Source organism: Bos javanicus, chromosome 1 (genome assembly GCF_032452875.1).
Source record: "Bos javanicus breed banteng chromosome 1, ARS-OSU_banteng_1.0, whole genome shotgun sequence".
Taxonomy (NCBI): domain Eukaryota; kingdom Metazoa; phylum Chordata; class Mammalia; order Artiodactyla; family Bovidae; genus Bos; species Bos javanicus.
In genome coordinates this window covers 1,745,736-1,769,956 of record NC_083868.1, presented here as the reverse complement: position 1 = coordinate 1,769,956, position 24,221 = coordinate 1,745,736, and the positions used below count along the sequence as shown (strand labels likewise).

The window sequence follows — 24,221 nt, the reverse complement described above, 5'->3', positions numbered from 1 at the left end:
TGGGGATAAGAACCAATAAGGTGTCTGGATAAGATGGTAAATGGAGTCTCAATTTTGGTTTACACAGAGTACATGGTAGACCTACTGCCAAACAGTATGAGCTCAGCCTCCATATAGTCAGTCTGGCTCCAAACTCGGTCCCTGTTCCTATCAGACCTGGGGCCGGTCTTGCGTGCCTGTTTCTAAATCCCTAAGGAGGGGTTACCATAATAGTTCTTGCCTCATAGAGCTGTTGGAGACTGATAAAGTTAAAGTGAAAAGTGAAAGTGAAGTCGCTCAGTCGTGCCCGACTCTTTGTGACCCCACGGATAGTAGCCTGCACCAATAAGACACATATAAAAGCCGCATTGTGGTGCCTGGCACATAGTAAGCGCTCAGTAAGCTTTCCTTATTATTAAAGCACTGAAATGTTGACAACATCTTGCCTATAGACCCTTTTAATGGGGCAAGCATGGGCAGGGGCGACAGTTGCAGGGGTATCAGGAGCGTAGCTTGAGAAAGATGCATTGAGTCCAACTCCTGCCTCAGTTGGTAGAGAATCCGCCTGCAATGCAGGAATCCGCCTGTGATGCAGGAGACCCCCGGTTCCCTTCCTGGTTTTATTCCTGGGTCTGGCAGATCCCCCGGGGAAGGAAATGGCAACCCACTCCAGTATCCTTGCCTGGAAAATCCCACGGACAGAGGAGCCTGGCGGGCTACAGTCCATGCGGTCACAAGAGTCGGACACGACTTAGCGACTAAACCACCACCACCACCACGTGCCAGGGCGAGCACAGCCAAGGCTGTTGGGCAGTGAGCTGTGTGCATGTTTGGGGGATGGAGTGGCACTGCGTCCAGGGCACGCACGATCCCAGACGGTTACCAATGGCCTTCCAAGCTTTCAGCTTGGTTCTCTAAGTGAACGCCCAGTAAACATTCAAAGAATATCGGTTTGAGCCGGAGTATTAGCCTGTCCTTAGCAACAACACGTGGGTCAGGCTATGCGACACAACAACAAATGCCAGTGTGTGCCAGGCATCGTTCTCAGCGGCTTATGAGCATCAAGTCACTCGCAGGTTATCACGGCCCCTAGAAAGTAGGTGCCTTTCACATCCCCCTTTTATGCAGGAGCCGGCCCCAAGGTCAGGCAGCCCGCGAGGGATGGGGCGAATAGGGGAGTCCTCCCACCACTGCCGGCGCCGGGCGCCCACTTTTCCCGGCGAAGGGGTCCCGGGAAGCCGCCCCCGGGCAGCCACGCTGGAAAAGGAGAGCTTGTGGGCAAGGGCGCTTAGGGCAGCCCACCCTGGTAGCACCCCCTGCGGAGTCGGGGGTGGTGGTGTGTGGAGGGGGGCGCAAATCCAAGCCGTAGAACGTTCCAGAACCTGGGTGGGGCGGGGGGTGCGGGGAAGGAGAACCCCGTGTCCCGCAGACATTCCCGCGCGGAGAAGCGTGGCCGTGGACCAGGCCCCTCGCGCTCCGGAGTCGCGGAGTAGGGACGCGCGCGTGCGCGCGCGCACGGACCGCATCGCACCGCACCGCAGCGCACGCGCACACGGGGGGGCAGGATCGCCCGCCGCCCAGGACGCGACGGGAGGCCTGGAAAGTTCCAGCTGGTTCGAGAAGCGTACGTAGCCAGCGCAGGGTCGGAGGGAGGCTATCGGTGGCTGCCGGCGGCTGCCTGCGGCTTCCGACCGGAGAGACCCGCGGCGCGTCTCCGCTCCGTCGCGCCGGCCCGGCCAGGGGGCTGGGGGCTGGGGCGGGGCGGGGAAGGGGCCCCAGTGGGGCCCGCGCGCCGCCGAGAGCCGGGCTTTTCGATGGGGGCGCGGCGCGGCCGCCTTAAGGAGGGGGCGTGGCTGGCGCCCGTGTGGGGGGTGTGGCCCGCCGAGGGGGCGTGGCAGCTCCGTCTGCGCAGCTGCCAGCGCCTTTAAGCCCGGGCTCGCGCGGCCAGAGCGTGCTGTCGCCGCCCGGGAGCCTTCCGGCCCAGTCAGTGGAGCCCGTCAGCTTCTCTGCGCGGGTCAGCCCACCCCCTTCCCACCCCTCCGGTGTCCCGGGAGCTGGCTCGGTGCGGAAGCCGCGCGCCATCCATTCGGGCATGCCCCGCTACGAGCTGGCTTTGATCTTGAAAGCCATGCAGCGGGTAAGTGACCTTCCTACCGCCCCCCCCCCCCCCCACCATCTCACCTCTCCTCAGAGCCCGCCTTCCCCGCTAGGCCGCCGCCGCCGCCCCTTCCCTCAGTCCCCGCGCGGCCGGAGGTTGAGGAGGGAGGCGGGGGGACCGGGGCGGGGGGCGTTCTCGCTTGAGGGGGCGCTTGTGGAGGGAGGGAGGCCCCCGCCGGCCCGGCGAGGCCGCGTGCGCGCGGGAGGCGGGGGTGTGCCGGCGCGGGAGGGTGTGTGCCTCGCACGCGGCCTCGCCGGGCGGGAGGGCGGGCGGGCGGCGGGAGGTGGGGGGACGGGCCGGCCCTCGGGATCCCAGTGAGAAGGTCCGCGGGGAGGACACGCGCCAGCGCGGGCCCGGAGCCCGGGGCCCCCCGTGCGCCCGCCGTCGCGAAGCTGCCTCGTCGCCGGCCCCGCTCCGCCGCCGCCCACTCGCCTCAGCCTGCCTCCGCCGCCCGCCCGCCCGCCCGCCTTCCACTGTAGCGCCCGCCGGCCGCCCCGGAACCGTCCGTGCTCAATAAAACCTTCTCCAAAGCGTGTGTGTGTGTGTGTGTGTGCGCGTGCGTGCGTGCGCGCGCGGTTGTGTCTGGACCACGGTCGCGTAGAACCGGCTTTCACGTTAAAAAAAAAAAAAAAATTCTTTGACTTTCTCTTTTTCTGACTTCAGCGGCAGTCCTGCTCCGGGTGCCCTTAGCCCAGTTTTCATTCATCCAAGTTGTGCCTTATTTATTTTTTATTTTTGCGCCTTCCGGAAGAAACTTGGCTTCCCCACTTTCCCCCCGCCCTGCTTTTGATTGCTCTTGAGGTAGGGGATTTCAGATTTGGAGGGATGCTAAGCGATCCTGCAAGCCCTTTCCACTCCAGGGAATGGTGTGGCCGAGGACAGGGACCCCGCAGCCCGGAGCCGCTCTTCGTTCTCTGTTCTGGGTCAGGTGCTCCTCAAGCCGTCGCCGAAACCCCCATTCTTCTGTGAATTTGGTAATGTAGCGTGTGGTGTATGCTTTTTTTTTCCCTCCCCCCTCCCCCCCTTCCCTTGCAGGTATAGATAACGACAACAACAACAAAAATTAATGTTTGGACTTTGGGAACATAGCTAGCTTCTTAACAGCGCCAGAGACTTGGGCACATTGTATATTTCGGGTCAGTTTTGAAAACGAGCTGTTAGAAAGTTAGGTGGTACTTAAATTTGGGGCTATTGGAAAACTACCAATCCCAGAGCATTAGGAAATTTTTACGTTCTTGGCACACTATGAGCTGGGAAGGCACCAGTGTCTCTGGATCAGGTCTGGAGAGACTGGTCAGGCATGCTGTTGTGGCCTCAAGCTTGTTCTTCCTGAATTTGGGAGACGATAAGGTTGCATTGTTTAGCCTCTTAAGTATTACCGCTTTCTTGGCCCACTTCCCTCTAAAATGTAGTGCTTAAAGAGAATAGGAACAATTAAAAAAAATCTTCCTTTTAACTTACCCGTTTTAGGAGGTATCAGAACCTGGGAAATGTATTGAAATTTCTTTTAACCTTGTTTTAGGGAGAAAGCAAGTATCATGAGTCAAAGTGTATAGTGTTTGTTTGTTCTATAAACCTTTGAAATGAAAATTCAGAACTCTTTATCTTTAGCATAGCTGCCAAGTACTGTACATTTGTTCACAGAGCTTCTAGTATGTTAAATGTATTATGTTATATACTTTTTTTTTTTGGTATCCTGTAACAACCACTATTCAATCATCTGTGGTGTGGAGCACACATATTTTTATTTCACATAAGCTACATAGTGCAGTTTAAAATAATAATTCAATTAACCTTTCTTGAAATCCTGGCAAGTGTGGTGTGGGGGTGCTTTGCAGATAATCAAGGTGAACTCCTGCCTGGAGGCGCAGGCCTCCATGGCTGCAGATAAGGACATTGTAACGATGATGAAGTTGTGTTGAAGAGATCCTTGACCTAAATAAAGTAAGATTAAACAACAACAAAAAAAACCCTCTCTTTTTTGTATTCATAAAACTTACTTTTGAGTAGGTTGTCAATTTGAGTAACAAACATAAAACTTCCTGTCTTCCAAGTTCTGCTTGCTTTCAATTTGGGAAAATTGAGTTCTAAAATAAGATCAATACTTTGGGGGAAATAAGTGAAAAATGCGACGATGAACTTTGACAGGCTTTAGGGAAACCTTTCTAATATGCAGCAGTTTTGTGGTTCTGTTGTAGGTAGCGTGTTGTATGTAATTCCCCAATTTTAAGTAACACATCTTTTATATTTTTAGATTCTGAAATGTGTATGTCTCTTATGGTGTACCTTTTTGATGATTTAATTTCCATCTCCCTCAAGTCATTTATGTATTTTGGAATGGAGGGAATACTCTAGGTAATTCTTAGATGCGGATATTGAGACTAATTTTTGCAGTCTTTTCATAGATTCCCAGAGAGATTTTCCTGTTTCTTTTTTGGGGGGGATATTCTATAGGCCTGAAGAGCGTTTGAGCCTGGTTGGCTACAGTCCATGCAGTTGCAAAAGAGCTGGACGTGACTTAGTGACTAAACCACCACCATAGGCCTGAAGAGTATTCCTCCTCTCTTTAGGGTGTATTACTTTTCCTTCTCCCAACTCTTGAATTCCCTTTGACTCCCTAGCTCAGAGTCCTTAAACTTGAGCATAGAAGAGGTGTTGAATTTAACAGGCAGGTACTGTGTTGAGGCTTTCATAGCATTTCTTGTGTTGGAGCCCCACTGCATTGTAGCAGTCTCTCTGTGAGTCCCCATTGGAAGATTTCAGGGTGTAGTAGGTAGAATGAATCCTTATTGAACTATATTCAGTTGTATGTTAGTCACTTAAACGTTTCAGTGCCTTTTCTCTGTTTGCAGTTGGGAGTCAGCATGGGTCTCTGCTTTTTTTGCACTTGCAAGTCTGTGCACTTAGGAATGTAGATGCCAGACCTCCCAAGAAGAAATTTATTTGCAGGTACCATTTAGCTTGAGTTTTATTAAACATGTATATATAAAGTTGTCTTATTTCCATAATCTGATGTGAAAAGTAGATAACTTTAATTCTGAAAACTGATGCAGTAAAGTCATGGACGTGGTGAAATTAGACTTTTAAAGGTCATGATTAAAGCCATTTGAGAAGATGGATGCTTAGACCAGTATTAGACCATTATGTAGAAGAGTTTCCAGAATAAAAAGGTTTTGAGAAGCTTATCATAGATTAGCATTGTGAGAGTTACATTAACTTCTTGCAAACACAGTATTCAAGGCTGTAGTGTGGAAGGACATGGCTGCAGAGGAAAGACCATACACTGCAAGCAGTCTCAGTCCAGCCTCTGGAAGACATTTTTCAACAACTGAAAAATTAACAAATTACCTGTGAGATGATTTTTCTCTCCACGTTCCCGCTGACCTCTTGCTGTGGAAAGTTTAGGTCGATAGAGGAGATGAGAGGTCCTGACTTCGGTGGGTGAGATATGACTCTGATTTCTGAGGTCCCTTCTCTTGAAAGTTTGAGAAATGGGTTATGTCTGTTGAGTTCACTTTGAAATTTGATATAAAAGATTGGCACTTCATTTAAGCTGGGTAAAAGAATGAATCGACAGTTTTTTAACTAAAGGCATGTACTGTGTTGAAAAACTGAACTTTGTAGAAAAATTTGTACATTTGGGATAGGCTCAGGAAGAGGAATTTTGAGGTTAAAAAGATACCTATGCAGAACATTTATATTTTTTGGTTACTTAGTTTAGGAACACTTAACGTGTTATCACGTTTGCCCAAAGGATGATAACCAGTTGGAATATTTCGAGTTGTAAAAGCCCTGGGAAAATATTTTTTCCTGAACTCTTCTCATTGCTACTCAGGAATTTTTCCATGAAGAATTAAAGGCTAATGGTTTAAACAATAATTAGTTCTAATTCTTAGTTTAGTTGTAAGTAAATATAGGTGTGTACAATAAAATAGCATTTATATATCCTCTTGTGTATTTTTTCAAATAGAAGTAAAAGCAGATGGCTACTTTGAAAATCTTTTTTATTAAAACAGATTTCACAAGTTATTTTATGTTCACTATCTTTCATATTTCATTGAAAGTCAGATTATATTTTAAATTTTAAGGTAGCCCATTGAAATAGTTCTTTGCAAGTAAAGAGTTTATGACGTGCCGAGTTTATGACTTAGGTTTTATACATTTAGAAATAGAAGTATAATTATATTCTAGTTTCTATAATTGAACAAAGCAATAGGTTTTCTGATAATGCAGGGAAGAGTTTGTCATATTTTTCTTCAGTCAAGCTTTTTTGATTAGAAGACCTGGCAAAAGTGTATTCTAGAGTTATACTCCAAGTTTAGGAGAAGGCAATGGCACCCCACTCCAGTACTCTTGCCTGAAAAATCCCATGGACGGAGGAGCCTGGTAGGCTGCAGTCCATGGGGTCGCACAGAGTCGGACACGACTGAAGCGACTTAGCAGCAGCAGCAGCAGCACCCCAAGTTTAGTGTCTTGTGAAAGTAGTTTCCGCAAACCGTTAGCATTTTAGATACTTTCTGGAGGCATAGGGTCTAACTGGGAACTCACTATGAGAGTGGCCAACCGTAGGTCATTGTAGCTTGGCTTGCTTGGCAATATTTGATAACTAGGAACTAGTGGTATTTTTGCTGTCAGGTGGTGGCAGACAGAAGTTCAAATGGAAACATCCTTGTTCTAGTTGTCAGATGACTGGTCTTTTTTTTTTTTTTTCCTCCTCACCAGTCTGCCCTTAACAGCTTAGCTTGTATCTTTATCTTCAGTAACCAGCCTTCGTGCTTTGTCTACTTGCAATCAGATCACTTAAAACAGTTACCCAGTAAGGAAAGAACTGAGCCTTGTGGGCAAGCAGTGTCGTACTTTGACTTGGTACTAAAATTTTCTTGGGTTCCAGCTCATTGCTGCAGCAAGCGATTGAAGAAGGAATGCTGTCCCTGCCCCTGAGCTACAGCTAAGGTACAAGGAGTGGCTGGGGGCTGAGGAAGCCTTCCTCAACAAACATGGTTTGTATGTGTGAAGACTGCTGGTCATAAGTTGACTTTCTGTACTAAACTTTGTTTTTTTTCTTTGTGACTCGCACATTCAAAGCAGATATTTATTGCCTTTCAAAATCACAATGCAGACTACCATTGAAGCTTCTCAACCTTTAGATTATAAAATCACTCTAAGGAAAACTTAAGTTGGAAAGCAATGAAGAAATTCTAGAGTAATGTTTTTCATCTAGTACCTTCATTGTATTTGTAGTACAGGTAGGATTTATCTGTTCATCATGAGGAATGCATCTGTTCAGTGGAAGGCAATTCTAAACCAACAGGGACTGTTTGCCAACACATGTAGTTAATCTTTCTCAGGGAAATCAAATTGAAGGAATTAGTCAGATTTAAAGAAATCATTAACATTTAATGAATATCTGGTAAGTTACCAATTTATCTGAAGGGAAAACTACCGTCAGAAGTTTGGAAAAAGACAGTTAATCCAGTCCTGATATCCTTCTTGTGCTCCAAATAGCAGTTGGCGAACTGTATGGCTCACAGGCCAAATCCAACCTGTTGCCTGCATTGTGTGGCCTGTGGGATTAAGGAAGGATTTTACATTTTTAAGTAGTTGGGAAAAAATTAAAAGTTTTTATGGAAGTTATATGAAATTCAAATATCAGAGTCCATAAATACAGGTGTGTTGGAACATAACCATATTCATTTGTTTATATTTATTATCTGGTCCTTTACAACAACAACAACAAAAAAAGTTTGCTGACCCCTGCTTTAGAGGAAACAGTTATAATTTCCTAGGTTCACCATTTGTCTTAACTTCCTACGGTGCTATATCCTGAGGTTTCTGCTTTGATCCCTTCCTTTCCCTCCTCTTTCTATACTGTACCTTTGCCTTCGTATGGTTTGACTTTCATATGGTTTGCCTTTCTTTGGTAACAAGCCAAGAACTCTGGCATTTTATGCTTTTCTGTGCTGGTATATTCCCATGGCACTGCTAACTTGGTTTGGTTCAAACTTAATGAGTCGCCTACCCCCAAACTTGCCTGAGTTGTTTCTGTTTGTGGCTCCTGTTTTCTGTCACATGGGACTAAACCAATCCAACTCTTTGTTCCTGCAGTCTCATTCCCATATAGTCTTCTCTGCTCTAGCTGAGCTACTTAGGTTTCTTGCTTGGATTCTTGCAGTTTCTTAGACGATCTCATACTGCTGAGGGGAGGGTAATCCATGCCTATAAATATGCTTTCTGGGGTGCAGAGATACAAGTTCTTGAAATACTTTGAAAGTTAAATTGGGATGCATTTTTAGGGAAATAATACAAACCATTGTTACAAAGCATTGTGTAGTGATGCCTTTTTGATTACTTCATCACCTTCCCTTATCAGTTGATTGTGTCAACACCATTGCCAAATTACAGCACGTTCAGAAATCTGCTCTTTCTCAGAGATATTCGGAATCAAGTCTGACATCCAAGGCCACCTGTAATACGACTCCAGTCTTTTATTTTAACCTCATCTTTTAATTTCTTTCATTCTCCAATTTTGTACAGTACTGAGTAAAGAAAATTGCTGTATATCCCTATAAATATCATTCCCTTTAATTTCCTTTGGTGCTTGTGTGACACTGCTTTTCTTGGAATGATCGTCTCCAAGAAAACATACCTCAAGTTCATTTTGACTCAGTTGGTATATGAAACAAATACTGTGGACCTGCACTGTTAGGAATTGTGATCTTTCTTTTGAACTTGGACGGTGTGTTTCTGTGTCTTATCTCGTGGACAGCTTTCTCGTTAGTGTTACAGTTTATTGGTGAATGTTTCATATCCCCTTTGGTAGGGTACATGTGCTTGAGGGACAGGCCTGTTTCATGTCTGCTCTGCTTTACCCACAAGGTTGATGCTTATTTAGCTGCCTTGGGGTTTCCTGTTCTCATCAGTCTAAAGCAGTTCTTGACTATGAGACAGCATGCTGACCTCTGGTGCTAGTAAGTTGCTTTCAGATCAGTGCATGTTGCACTGAGGGAGTTGTATGCTTACCAGAAGTTGTGTTGGTTTCCACGACTATTTCATGGCAGGTAGTCTTGCTCTTATAATAATTTAAATATGTAAACTGATTAAATGAGTACAAACTTTTTTTTCCTCTCCCGAAAACCAAGTTGGATTCTTTGGAAAAACATGCTGAAGGTGAGTCCCTAAAATAATGGCTGTAGAATAGCTGTCATAAAGTGTTGGAGAGAAGATAACAATAGTCCAGGATGATTCTGTATGTAGACTGCGTTACAAGGACTCCTTAAAGCTTTGCACTTTGGTGCAACTGGAATGGAGATGGTAGATGATGGATTTATAGATAATGCTTTAGATCAAGCAGAAGGAACTTCAGCAAGGAGCTCTACGTCATCAGTCCCGTTCTCTCAAGGGCTTGGCCCCATGCTAAGATTGGGAAATACACTTATATGTTAAATGTAGGTAAAATGTTTAAGGTATGTATGATTTTTTAAGAATTTCCTCTTGCAGCTTTAATCCCTTTTTTACTTAATACTTTTGTGTATGATTGTTTTGGATACAGACGCTTCCACTTTAGTCAGTGCTCCAGTTTTTGTTTTCTCAATGAATAGAAGAGCAAAAGGTCTGAAATGAAGGTCCTGGTTGTGTTATGTTGGAATAAACAAAGAACTGACACTGGGGCAGCAGAAAGAACTTTAGAGACAATGAACCTGGGTTTGGTTCCTGGCACCTGCCTACAAGGAATCGTAACCCTCTTGGATCCTCATTTCTGTCTGTGAAATGGGAGTGATCCGTCAGTTGGAGGGTCTTTGAAGATAAGTTGGTAACATAACCTTGGAGGCAGTAGGTGTTCAGTGTGTCATTAAGGTACCTTTGTTCTCTCAGGTAAGGTATTAAACTTTACTGTGTAATTTTCCATTATTCCCACTTTATTAATGAAGAGACTCCAGAAGATAAATTTTGTTAATGTGTAAGTTACCAGAATCCAAGACTTGAGTCAAACCTGACATATAGCACTTGCTCAGAAGTTTTTGAATTGAACGTGAAAGTTTTAGAAGTGAACATGAACCATGCTTCCTGATAGCTTGCCTGCTGATTAAGTAAGGCTGAGCTTTTGCCTCCGTGAAATGTAGAATGTATGTGAGGGGTCCGGTGAATGAACTCCACCACATGGAACAGCCTTTCTGTCAGACAGATGTGCAGCATTGATTCAGCAGCTGCCAGCCTTTGCCAGGCTGAATGCACTGGGTGGGATTCCTCATCAAGAACTAAACTATTTGAAGCTGGACTTTGTGTTCATCTCTGTCTCTCATCTGACCTTGTACTTAGTTAGACTTACGTGTATTTTAAGTGAAGAAAAGGTTGGAGAAAGTGAAGAAAATCTAAAGAAAAGAATTACTTTAGATAGGCTTGTAAGATACTTTTTGACACTCAAAATGATTTGAGGCAGGTGAGGGGAAAGCTTAGTATCTTAATCTTCAAGTAAATTTTGATTGCTATTTGCTGAATTGCTGCTGAAACTTCAGGAATGACCCTGTTTCAGTAGAATCGACGCATGGAGCTGGTGGATCATAGCCTAATCGATTTCTGTTGCCATGTGATACCTTTAGTTAGTATTTTTCTTTTCATTTACTTTTTTAACTTTTAATTTTTGATGGAGCAATGTATTATAAGACTACATCTTTCCATTTAATAGTTGATTTTTTAAAAGTTTTTTTTTTCCCATTCCTATTGGTACAGACTTTATTTTTATAAAAGAACTAAAAGTATTTTGCATTATAGCATATGTTGCTGGAATGTGTATCTATCATTAACATGATTGAATTTTAAATAATTATCTTGTAAGCCAGAGGTACCTATGATCCAAATCTTCAAGACCATTTACAAGAGAATGCACATTTTATTTTGATGTATATTTAACTGTCAGCCTCTTAAGCCCAACTTTGTTTCAGACTTAATTTGTGACTTTCTTTGTACTGGATTATTTTACTCTGAAGCTCCATAATGAGATACTGGATGATACAAAATATTGAACACTTATTAAGCAGATTTGAGAAATGTGTGTGAGTGTATAATAGTGGATGAAGAGATAAGAATGTGACCAAGAAGGTTGAATAGTAATGCTGGTAATTTTAAAATCATTTTCATTGTGTTTGGAGATGGCAGTGTGAAGTAAATATGTTCATGAGTCAATGAAAACTGTTAACAAAGTTGTCTGAGGAATAGAAAGGTTATGTATTGAATTCTCTTGACCTCGGTGTGTTAAAACTGGTAAGTATGAATTAGCCTTAGATTATTTTGTTGGAGTTTGCGATGTTGTAATTCAGAGACTGAAAGGAGTTAGTGGGCCTGTGGCAAAATGGTGGAGCTGCTACAGGGGTGTGTGCGCGCACGTGCACGTGCGTGCTCGCTCATGCTGGTGGTGCTGGCGCCTACTACCACTGTGTATTATTGCCATGGGGAGTGCGGGCCTGGTTTTGCCAGCTTGTCTTTATCTATCCTATTCTTAGCCAAAACTCCAGATACTACAGGAAGTTGATTTTTTGGGGTTACTTTTTGTCTTTGTTACATTTTTAGATGTTTGCACCATGGTATTGAAGCACCATGGATCTAAGGAAATGTATCTGTTGGTCAGGTTTGGCTAACATCTTGTAATTTCTGATTTAGATAATGGGTTTTAGATGTTCTTTAAAGACATCCTTAATTGCCTTTGGACCTCTTTCAGCATTTAGCTTACAGAAATTGCTGCTCACATTGACAGAACCCATCTAGTTAATTGACCATTGATTTACAATAGGACTAATAGTAAATGGCAAACACATCCAGGTCTTTAAAAGGAGTATCAGTTTATTTGGACTAGTGGATTATGTATGCCCATTTAGGCCAAGTGTACAGGCTTCAGAGAGTCACACAAAGACTGAGGTATGACTTAGTATGAACTGTCAGAAATTGGTATTCATAGTCCACTTTGTCTTTAGACATCTGGGTGATTGCTTATTTTAAGGATGCCTTAGTACAGTTTGGTTTACACCTGCTGTACTGAAGTCCTACAGGTTTGAAATAATGCTTCTTGAAAGAGTCTGCTTTATCTAGAAGATGACATTTTTCCTCAGGGTATGTCTATGAAATTCACGTTAGCTTATATGACACATGATCCTTGGAATATAGTATTACTATGAAAAAAAATTAGGTGTTCCTCTAGTCAGAGTGTAGATCAAGGGGATGATGTGACATTACAATTTTTGGCCAGGCTTCATGTTTCCATAGAACGGAAACCAAGTCATTACCCTGACTGTTGCTTCCCCACTCCCACTCCAGGTACTCTACAGCAGATTGCAGATAAACTTGGGTCCAGTTTGTTCTTCCCTACCTTTCAAGTCCAGGGTACAATTGACTTGTTCCCACTCATCTCCCTCATCATTTTTATTACGATTACAGTGCCCTAGTTAAGGGAATCCCTACCCACTTTGGGAACATTTCAGTAGAGATTGACATGGATGAGAGCTTAAAAATGGAATCGCAAGTGAAAGCAGAGGCTTCTTAAAACCTCCATCTGAAGCACTCAGTGCTCATAAACTGGCATTTGCCTGTCTGTGCCCTAGCATCAAGAATTCCTGGTTTTGAATTCCCTGGTGGTCCATTTGTTAGGACTCTGAGCTATCACTGCCGAGTGTGAAGATCCTATAAGCCCCGTGGTGCAGCCAAAAAAAAAAAAAAAATTCCTGGTTTTGTAACTTTGTTTAGACTTCAGTGTTTAAAATGTCTCCTTGGCTATTAAAATGCTTTGATTTTGTCAGGTGTGGAAACCCAAGGGCAGCTATAACAGCCAGATTGCTCTGAGTCTGGCGGGCTGCCGTCTATGGGGTTGCACAGAGTCGGACACGACTGAAGCGACTTAGCAGCAGCAGCAGTTTAGTACGAGAACACCTTGGCTGTGTGGTGGTCAATTAAGTTTGGAGGTAGGATCTTTGTCAGGCACATATTACAGGGGAGGTGTACTTAAGTGTCGTTTTAAAAAAGTTGGCTTCAACCAAGGTAAATCTATGACCCAGTAGTAGGTGGTTCTGATTCTCATTCTTTGTGCTGGTATACTGTTTGTTTTCTGTTCTGTTGGCAGTGACACGAGAGTGCAGTTTTGTAACGTTGACTCTCGTAGCCTGATTGGTTTCAGGAATGCGTTCTTATGTGTAGACTGAGGACCAGGAGTTTGTGCAAATCCAGTTTAAGAAGATTAAAGTGAAGAAATTCCTCCTAATACCCTTTCCTTTATTAAATATTTTACCTGATTTGGATAAAATAATTGGAAGTTACTTACAATTTCAAGATCTCCTGCCTTCTGACATCCAAGGAAAGCATTTCTGATCTTATTTCTCTGTATTTTACTTGTTCTGTCTTTGAAATGTAAGAGAAAAATCAGCTGGATTTGTAATCTACAAAACCATGCCTCAGTTTTATGTTCACTTCTTAGGTTCTGTTCAGGGCATAATCTCGACCATTCCTTCCAAAAACCGTTAGCCTGTTTATGGTCCTGTTGTTTATTTCTTGAAAATCCTGTATTCCCCAAACCTTTGAGAAGATTAGAAGATTTAAAAGTTTTCTAACCAAAAGCATCTGCCTGAGGAATCATCCCAATTTCAGGATCTTCTGTTTTATGACTTGGCCTCCTGGGAGTTAGAATCTGGTTTACCAGGAAGACTCTTGTGTTTACATTTTCTGGCCTCAGTCTCATGGAAAAATGAGAAACTTCTTGGCCTCTCTTCTTCTAGGAACAGTTTTTCTAGGAACATAAAATTGGAACCAAGTAAGATAAGATGGAAAACATGAAGGTAAACCACCACAAGTTGACATGGTTGGATGTCCCACATCTATAAAACTTACGGCTTGTAATACCTAATCCTCAGTGGCTGGTTTAAGCAAGGGGTGTGTATTGTGTGTGTGTGTGTATTATATGCATGTGTGTGTGTGTGTGTGTGTGTATTCTCCATTTTACACATGAAAACACTGAAGCAGAAAGGTACCCGGGACCACACAACTCAGTAAGGTGCCAAGTTAGGATCCTAAAGGCAGTCTCAAAGCTAGAAGCTAAACTTTTGATCACTGCATCCACTGTAATAGTATTAGAGCTAAAAAGTCACTTTAGACTGAAGGAAGTGTTTCACATCTATTTTGAGTGCCTACCACTACCCTGTGTTGTAAACTATAGGAAAAAGTTCCAGCTTTCCTGGAGCTTACATTCTAATGAGGGAGACAGACTAGTAGATGCTGTGAAGAGAAACGTCAAGATGAAGGGACAAAATGTGGCGTAATGTATTTTTGTTACAGTGCTCAGGCAAGGCTGAGACTTTAGCGAGCCTTGGCCACTAGCTGTGGGCAGAAGAGCAGAGATGAGTGCAGACATGTTGGGGTGATTATATTAACATGCATTCAGTCTAGCAGGCTTCTCTTTTATAGGTCATCTCCAAGCCTTTCCCGAAAGAATTGACTCTATATGATGGTTGTTTAATGCTTGCTTCTTTCCCACAGGACTTTTACCTAGTAATCTACCTTGATTAGTAATCTGTCTTGATGATGTTGACTTGAAGTACATGTTTTTTTCCGTTTTGTAGAAGTGAGAATTAAGACGTGGGCTCGAGCATACACAGAAGTAACTCGTTTAACGAATCTCTGTATTGTACCAATCACCCAGCTTCAACAGTTATCAATATTTACCATTCTTGCTTTATCTCCACCACCTCTTCCTTTTATTCGTTTATTTTTTGCTGGAGTACTTTATATTTTTTCATCTGAAAATTTTACACCTTTAGAAGAGTTATAAGAACCATTCAGTTAACACTTGTATGCCTTTCCCCTAGATCACTGGGGATTAAAATTTGCCCTATTGGCTCTTTATCTGTACCATTTGTTGCAGGTATTGTTGTCATGCCTTTCTTAGGAATAAGGACTTTCTAACCATAGCATGACCATTACAATCAGGTTTGACATTACTGCAATGCAATTGCAGAATGTTCAGTTTGTGTTCAAGGTTACCTTATTCCAGTGTTAGCCTTTAGTTCTTTAATTCAGTATTCAATCAAGGTTCATGCATTTGGTTGTTATGTAGTCTCCTTGATCTTGAACAGATCTTGAACCGTTCTTTGTCATTAAAGACATTGTTAGTTTGAAGAGTCCAGGACCTCTGGTCTGGAGAGTCCCTCGATTTGAATTTGTCTAGTTGCTTTCTCATGATTAGAGATAGATTAAACATTTTTGGCAGGAATATTACACAGGGATACCAATGTATTATACCAGGAGACAGGTCAGTTTGTCCCACTCTTGGGGATGTCATGCAATCATTTGGTTAGGGTGATATCCACCAGATTGTTCCATTATTAATGTACTTTTTTTCCTTTAGAAATTGTTAAGTGGTTTATGGAGTGACAAACTTGATGCTGAATATTCTTTTCTCCAGCAGTCTTCCATTGGATTTAGCATTTATTGATAATTCTGAATCAGTTGGGGTTACAAAGAGTTGGACACAACTGAGCAACTCACACACACACGTGTGTATGTGCATGCACATACTAAATCAGTTTTTGCTGGAGTCCTTCAAAGCAAATGCAGATACAAAAATTCACCTGTAAATATTTAGTATATATCTAAAAGGTAAGGGCTTAAAAACAAACAAAAAACAGTGCCTTTTTGCCACCCAACTATAATTCCTTAACATGTGATATCCATATACAAATGTCCTAAATTGTCTGAGATGTGTCACTGCAATTGACTTGCTTAAATCTGAATCCCAGCAGAGTCGACAGGTTGTATTTACTTGATGTTTTTGCAAGAGTTCTGGGGTATAGCATCATGTCAGAAGGCAGCTGTTGTCAACTTCATCCATCTGTTCTGAAGTCCCCATCAGACATTTTCACCTTTTAGCATCAACCATAACCATTGCCTCAGAACATTATTTCATTAGGGATTACAGAAGATGATTCTCAGATGGCCTCATTTCCTCTGAATTGATTAGCAGATTTTTTTTTTTCTGAGTTGTATTTATTTCTACTTTTTACGTATATCTTCCTGGGGAGTGTTGTGAAAGGATACATTCTTCATCTTTACTTCGCAGAGGATGGTTCTGGACTTCCTTAGTAATTCTTTTAGTATGTCCTCAAATTTTCTCATCTGTAAATTGGGAGCAGTCATCATGCCTACCTCTTGTGAGGACTAAATGATCTGGTGCATGTTGTATAAAAGTGGTGCCTGGCACTCGAGTTGGGAAGTGCTAGTTATTAAAGTCGGAGAAGGCAATGGCACCCCACTCCAGTACTCTTGCCTGGAAAATCCCATGGATGGAGGAGCCTGGTAGGCTGCAGTCCATGGGGTCGCTAAGAGTCGGATACGACTGAGCGACTTCACTTTGACTTTTCACTTTCATGCATTGGAGAAGGCCATGGCAACCCACTCCAGTGTTCTTGCTGGAGAATCCCAGGGATGGGAGCCTGGTGGGCTGCTGTCTATGGGGTCGCACAGAGTCGGACAGGACTGAAGTGATTTAGCAGCAGTAGCAGTAGCAGTTATTAAAGTAAGTTTTTAATGAACTCTTCAGGTGTTAGTGGAGAGGCAGAGATGGGAAAGATTCTTCCTGCGTTGACATCAGCAGGACGCTGGGGCCTGTGTCGAGGGAGCTGAGGGAGGTGCTGCTTGCCCACACCAGCATGGAAACAGTTGTAACACACGAAGCACGTGTCACTGCTCACGGTGAAGCGGCTGTTGATGATTGCAGAGGTGAGATCTGGGACGCGTTCTGAAGTGGAGTTAGCACAGTGAAGGAATGTAGGTAGATAGATGAGATGGTGGCTCCAGACAGGTTTCTATTGTGTCATGGCCCATTGAGGTTTTTATCGGAACAAAGGGCAGCATGCTTGCCTAGTCTGATTTACCTTGTCATTCTGTACACTCTCAACCACTGCTGTTTGAGATTGCAAATCACTTTCCTCAGGGAGGAAATGCTGACCTACTTCTTGGCCTTTTAATCTATCTTCTTATACTGCTTTAAAACCCAGTTGTTGATGACTGTATAGACTATTGGAAGTTTAATACTCTTGATCAGGTGCTTACTCATTAATATTGGATTCATTTAACAAACACTTGAGCCTTGTAGTGTGTAAGATAATGATCTAGACAGACCAGCCACATCTGTGAACCTGAGAAACTAGCCTCTGCCCTCTTGGAATTTACATTCTGGTAGTGAGGTGACAGTATACATAAGGAAGATTTATTAAAGTATGTTAGAAGGTGTTGCGTGCTGTGGGGGAAAAAATAAATCAGGATAAGGAGAGATGGAGATGATTAGGGAAATGGTCAGGGTGCTAGCAGTTGAGATTATATGTTCTGATTGTGGGTATATTTTTGAGATAAAGCCAGCAGATTTTGCTGATGATTGATTGTGTGTGGGTGGAGGGAAAGTGAGCAAGCCTTCAAGTGAAAGTGACTCAGTCATGTCCGACTTCGCAACCCCATGGTCTTTGCAGTTCATAGGATTCTCCAGGCCAGAATACTGGAGTGGGGAGCCTTTCCCTTCTCCAGGGGATCTCCCCAACCCAGGGATTGAACCTGGATCACCTGCATTGCAGGTGGATTCTTTACCTACCGTCTGAGCCACAAGGGAAGCCCAAGCCTTCAAGGATCGCTGTTAATTTTTGACTGGAGCAATAATAGTAAGGATGGAATTGACATTCTCTGAGATGAGGAAGAATTCAGTGGAATAGTTTCAGAGTTGATGAGCCAAATTGTGCGTACTCCGAGAAAAGGATAGGTGGTTACAAACAGTTCATTCAGTAAGAAAAGTGGTCCTTAGGTTTTACTATGAGAACTCATGTTTATAGATCATAGAGCTGACTCTTTCAGTCTAATGTCTTAAAGATGGAGGTTAGCAGAGGAAGGAAGTTAGCAGAAGAAAGGATGACTGAGACTCATATAGCCACAGTAACAAGGTCAGGTGTAGAATAGACTTTGAGACTTAATTTTTTAATTTTAACGCTGAAAAAGAGAATGGAAGCAAAAGCCTTCGTCTTGGATGAGAAACTGGTTAAACCTTGGTCTTCTAGCTGGATTTTCTGATCTGCATGTTTGTACTTATATAGGAAGCCTGTACCTGGGACATATTTTTGTTTTAATCTCTTTATTTTCTTTGTACATATATCCATCACGTATGATTATACATAGATATTTAAGTTGGACTTTATCCTATGTACTTTTTGCAGTCTCTTCTGTTAACATTTGTTATTTATACATCTCAGGTGTTTTCTCTGCAAGCTCAAAAATTTTAAAACTTTTTGATGATGTTGAACGATCTTTTATTAATATTGTTTCTGTTATTAAATTGCCCTTTTCATTAAAGGTAGTATTGTGTGGTGATTAAGTGAAGAAGCAGTTTAGACACAGATGGGAGTACAAATCCAGATGTAAACACAAATAACTGTATCTTGGGGTGTTACACTACCTCACTGGTTTCAGTTTTCTTGTGTGTAATATCATAATAATTGTACTTCTCCTACAATTATTGTGAGGATTAAAGTAATGCAGAAAGCACTTTAAGCACAATACCTGCAAGGTGTCAGGACTTGGTGCCAAGGTTTTATTTTTTAATCTCCATTATGTATAACTAACATGATAATCAATCTTTTATAAGCAAACCGCGCTGAGCCTTTTGAATTCTTCCCCATTCAAAGTTAACACCAATGTTTAGTCGTTGGGATTACATGATACGGTACCATAGGCACTACAGCTCTGTTATTTTACGTTTTCATTTCTCTCATAGAAATAGGTTATTGGAGTTTGCTCCATACACATGTTCTAGTATCATCCAATAAAGGTTGAAACCCGTGGTAGTTTCAAAGTTGCCCCCATACCCAAAAGGCCTTCTTCATTCGCTGAGACTTCTTTAGAAGAACAAACAAAACCAAAAAGAGCCATTGTGAGCCACACTTGTGCAGTGGTAGAAACAAATTAAAATGACTACATCTCAGGGGATTTTTTGTATATGGATGAAGTGATAAGTCTGATGGTTTATGAACTTTCCTAGATGAAGAAGATTTTATTTGAAGAATTAGTTTACTTACCTGGGAAGCCATCCCTCCTAATCCCCTTCCCACCAGTACTTGGCTGAAAAGTTCTGCCTGGTCGAGGCTGCTGGAGTGGGGCTTTAATCCCTGCTCATTCCGCCTCACCTCCCTCCCCTGTGATGGGACACGGGGACTAGGAACCCTCAGAATATAAACCCTCAGAATAAGCCATTTGAGTTTAATTCAGGGCTTCGAACATTTCTTATATACTTCGAAAAGCTCAGCGAGATTGTAGGCATAGTTGAAATACTTTGCCAAAGAAATTTAAGGGCAGACTCCTTAAAAGTTTTAGGGACTGTTATATGACTACAGATAATATCTCCACCTCCACTTGTAATTTTGAATAGGCTGGAATTGATCTAAGTTCTATTAGAAGCACTCAGCTTTCATTTTGGTGTCACTGATAAACTGCTCTTATAGCCAACTCTATGTTTTTAAGGTAAGCAGGGATTGGGCAACAGAAGGTCTTGTTACGAGCATTTACATACCAAGACGAGTAACCTGTTCCACTAGTGGAATTGGGTTTATTGGACTTCGAGTCAAGGTGAAAAATATGTCTGAAAAGTAGATTTTTATATAAATTTAGTGAGTTTTTTTTTTTTTTCTTGAGTTTTACTTGAGTGAGTTTTATTTGAATGAAGTGTTGTAGATAGGCACTAATAGTTGATGAGGTGGTTGGGAGTCAGTTTAAAATATTTGTGAGAACTGCATATTTAATACATTATTTCATCTTTTATCAATAAATTCTAAGATGTTCCTGTGGAGAAGGCAATGGCAATCCACTCCAGTATTCTTGCCTAGAAAATTCATGGACAGAACAGCCTGTAGGGCTACAGTCTATGGGGTCCTAAAGAGTTGGACTGGAGGAGGAAATGACAGCCCACTCCAGTATTCTTGTCTGGAGAATCCCATGGACAGAGGAGCCTGGTGGGCTACAGCCTATGGGGTCACAAGAGTCGGACATGACTGAGCAACTGAGCACGTAGCAGGCACAGCACAAGAAGCTCCTAAAATGCCAGGGGTATCGTTGGCAGTTTACTTTGAAAGAGGCTTATAGCACCACTTCCAGTCTATGCAAGTTGTAGATGGTGAAGTGACGTTCACTGAACACCTGTCTGTTGCACTGGGCAAGATGACATACTTCCTAGGTGTTACTTACTCCTTATCAGACCATTGGGTCAGCAAATGCACAAGACTTGGCAAGCCTACTTTTGACAGTACTGGATTCTGCCTGTTCAGATTGTCCTTTTTGAGCCCAAAGCTAAAAAGATCATGGTTTGGTCACTTTGAGAGTCATTGTCTACTCTTTTTCAGTCCACATGCCTCATTGAGTTGATTATGATTTGGAGCCCTGATGGCTTTAGGAATTGTTTTACTTATTCTTTGGTTTCTATAGCAGATGATTTTCTTTTTAGAGTGACCATACATCCTATTTTGATGGACTGTCCCAGAATAACTTGCTAGTTTGGAAGATAAATTGTATGGTCTCCCTAGATAATAGAAGAGAGATGTTAGATTTGGTCATTATAACTAATTATGTTTTGATATATTATGAAGGAGTTTAATAGATGATGTTAATTTGGTCTTTGCTATTTGATTCTAGTTCAAGCAGCAAATATTTATGTATGCTTCTCTATCTGGATTAATTCTTCAGTTGTAATTTAGTTCATCCAAGTACATGAAATAGTGCTTTCATGTACCAAGATTGTATTCTAATTTTGTGAAGAACTCCCAATAAAACACTGCTTTTTGAGAAGGAAGCCCCTTCCTGTTGGGAGAAGTCTCTCTGTTTCACGACACCCTTGTGTTTGATTGAAATTGGCTAAATTTATTACAGTGGCCATTATAACTAGGGGACTATTTCTTTATACATTCTGTGACTATTACTTACCTTATATTGTTTTCTTAAAAATGCATTACGAAGGAACCAGCTCACATACTTATCGTTACTATACCTACTTTATTCCTTGTCCTACGTTTCTCACTTAAGGGATTTCTCTCAACTGTGAACCAGCTTAGTCCTAGAAATATGAAAACATAAATTAAAAGGCTTCTTTTTAGCAGCTGGAGAAAAAATTTTTCCATGTGGCTTCTTTCTAACAGTAAAGGAACTCTGGATAGTGTTCATTATATTTTTGTTGTAGAAATGTTTGCTTTTAAAAAGAGTGAGAAAAAATATGCAAAACATACTGTATGTTTTATTTGAGACCATTTTAAGGAATTGCACAGTTCATTTTCTGAAAGGCTGAAGTTCAAGGCTGTGACAATCTCTAAATGACTAGATATGAATTTGGTTCACTGCCTTGTAGTATTTTACATCTTTCTATAAACTGATTTGACCTATTTTCCTTTTCCAATCTTAACTAGGTGCTGATTTCTGGATGTTTTTTGTTTAAATTGGAAAAATCTTAAGTCTGTCCACAGACTGACGGTGTCCTGTGAGATGGGGGCTGCCGGCAGTGGCTTTTGAAGGATCTGAGGAGGCAGAAAGCGTTGCGAACTCAAGCCCTGAGCTGGTGTTTGCCTCTTCCTGCCACCCCTGCTCTGGGCAGAAAGAACATCTTTTCTCTAGCTGACCCGCTTGCTGTTCTAGGGAAGTTAGGGGTTAGACCAGCCTAAGCGTTCATCAGGGAGCGCAGTATGGGTTAGATGTCTGACTTGCATCATGTTTGACAATGGGAAACAGTGTGGTCGATTTGCAGTGCTTCCTAGTGATTAGAGAAGGAAGGGCTTATTTTGTGTCTGAGTGCTTTGTTCTTTGAACGAATAAGCTGCTGTAGTGGCCACTACAGTGTGTACCCCACTCCACTTTCCCTCCAAACAAAAATAAACACACTGGGTGTTTGTCCCTTCTTGAGGAGATGGCCAACTACTGCTGTTGAGAAGAGAGACACTTGAAATGGCCCTCGGACCAGTGAACTAGGCTTATCTGTGTGTAAGTTGGAAGAGAATGGCAGGGGTGTGGCTGGATGTTGGGTGGCAGTGGGAGCTCTGTTGATGACAGGGAAGAATCTCGTAACTGCCAGCTACAGTTTTCTTTGTATTTGAGGACCTAATTCTTACAGTGAAACATTAAAGGTGCCTTTATAAATAATTGCTAATTAGTTATTTGATTAGATTTTGTTTGAAATTTAGGTAATTCTTCCTAAATAATATCCAGGTTTTTTTTTTTTTTTTTAAATAACTGGAATGTTTCAGGGTCAGAGAAAGTAGTCATAGAAATACTACCAGTTTCAGGATTTGGCAAGAATAAAGTGATACAAGTCCCAGCTTTTAGTGTGTTTTTGTTTGTGGCAGTTTTACTCATGCCAGTCATTATTGACACTGAGTTTTAGGACGAAGGATTTTATTTGGTCAGTTTTTTTTAGTATAGTTGTTGTAGTGTGTTAAGCTTCAAAAAGGCATAGAGAAGGGTTTAAGACATTTCTATGTGGCACTATTATTAATTAGACTTAATAACTAATACAGTAGAGCATTTATATTTAAGCTTTTTTTCCAGCTCCTTAAGAGGTATGCTGTTAAGTGACTTGTACTGTGGTCTGTTTTGAAAAGAGATGGCTTTAGTATCATTTATAGGACTTGATAACTTTGCTACTAATTTTTAAAGGAAAATAATCTAGGTTCATCAAAAAGCATCTGCTTTGTCAAGCATAGAAAAACATTTCACTCTGAGGTTGCTTTATCTCAAAAGGAGAAATCACTTTAGGAGTTAACATGTGGAAGGCATTAGATTGAATAACAAAATGTTTTTCATATTGTTCCTCAGCTCCAATTATAATTACTTTGAAGGTTCAGAATTTCTCTCTTTTTCCAGGAGAAAACCTGTCATATTCACATAAACTCAATTTTAGGTAAATTTAAATGTCGGTTTTTCAGTGATTTTCTTAATCCGGGACTGAAAAAATCTGATTAATATTGACAATAATTTGTTACCTAATGGCTTACAGATGTCTATTTTGTTTAGGTTTGGAAGATACAACAATAATGATGTTGTTTTTCAGTCTTCCAGAAAATTTTTCTCTTTTTCCCTCCTCTCCTTGCCTTGTATACCCTTCAACAAGAAAAAACACTTTTTTCAGTGTCTTCCTTCTAGCTAGCAGAATAAAAATTTAGGGTTGTTTATAAATTGTATGTTGCTGTCTTTGTAGGAACATCTGGTTCCCTTTGAGGCAGGAGTCACGTCAAGTTTCTAGGTTAATGTGTGATGACTAGCACAGATGTACATTTGTAGTAGGAATTTAGGGAAATTTTGTGACAGTAGTCTACCTAGATTAAGCAATACTTGGTATTGTGTTTGGGAGTGGATGATAATACCTAGTAAATACCTGTTCTATCCAGGACCCTAACTTAGCTACAAAATTCATTACTCTTAGAACTCAGCAGTATCTGAAGATTCATTTTGTTGTCATTTAGTTATTAAGTCGTGTCCAACTGTGTGCGACCCCATGGATTGTAGCCCATCAGATTCCTCTGTCCATGGGATTTTCCAGGCAAGAATACTGGAGTGGGTTGCCATTTCCTCCTCCAGAGGATCTTCCCGACGCAAGGATCGACCTGTGTCTCCTGCATTGGCAGACGGATTATTTACCACTGAGCCACCTGGGAAGACTGAAGATTCATATAGGTGACCTTATTTATAATGAATAATTAGAGTCCCCCTCCCCCAGGTTGCTTTACGACCTCGGTGCCTTTCCAGTCTGAGACTACCACAGTAAGAGAAGAAAGGGCAGTGTCATGATGGGCAGTTGTTGTTGCCAGAGAAGTTAGACCACTTATTTAGGACAGTATATTTTTGTTTTCAGTTCAAAATGATAAATATTCTTCCTGACATTAAGTGATAGCATGGATTGCTCTTTCCTGTGGAACTAAAGTATATATATTTTTAAAGTTTTTTTTTTTTTAATAATGTCTTGTTGCGCCGTTTTGTTAGACTGAAAGTTTCCTCGTCGCTTGGTGAGCCCCTCCTCTAATTCAATCTTTGTCTTTTGTCTTTGCTG

General features: G+C 42.0%; 2 protein-coding genes across 3 annotated transcripts in view; both read left to right on the top strand.

Annotated features, from left to right (window-relative positions):
- The first annotated feature begins 1,140 nt into the window (after positions 1–1,140).
- The window catches only part of MRPS6 (mitochondrial ribosomal protein S6), a 65,098-nt gene continuing 42,017 nt past the window's right edge, over positions 1,141–24,221 (top strand). The window contains exons 1-2 of the mRNA XM_061429477.1: positions 1,141–1,603; positions 1,821–2,116. Coding sequence (XP_061285461.1) covers positions 1,141–1,603; positions 1,821–2,116 — 759 coding nt within the window. The remainder of the gene's footprint in view (positions 1,604–1,820; positions 2,117–24,221) is intronic.
- Positions 2,027–24,221, top strand: part of SLC5A3 (solute carrier family 5 member 3) — a 33,498-nt gene continuing 11,303 nt past the window's right edge. The window contains exon 1 of one of the 2 annotated variants that reach the window (XM_061404107.1): positions 2,027–2,116. The gene's annotated coding sequence lies outside the window, so the exon portion shown is untranslated. Of the gene's footprint in view, positions 2,117–2,408; positions 23,849–24,221 lie in introns of those variants that run through there. The other variant, XM_061404797.1, reaches the window with a different exon arrangement.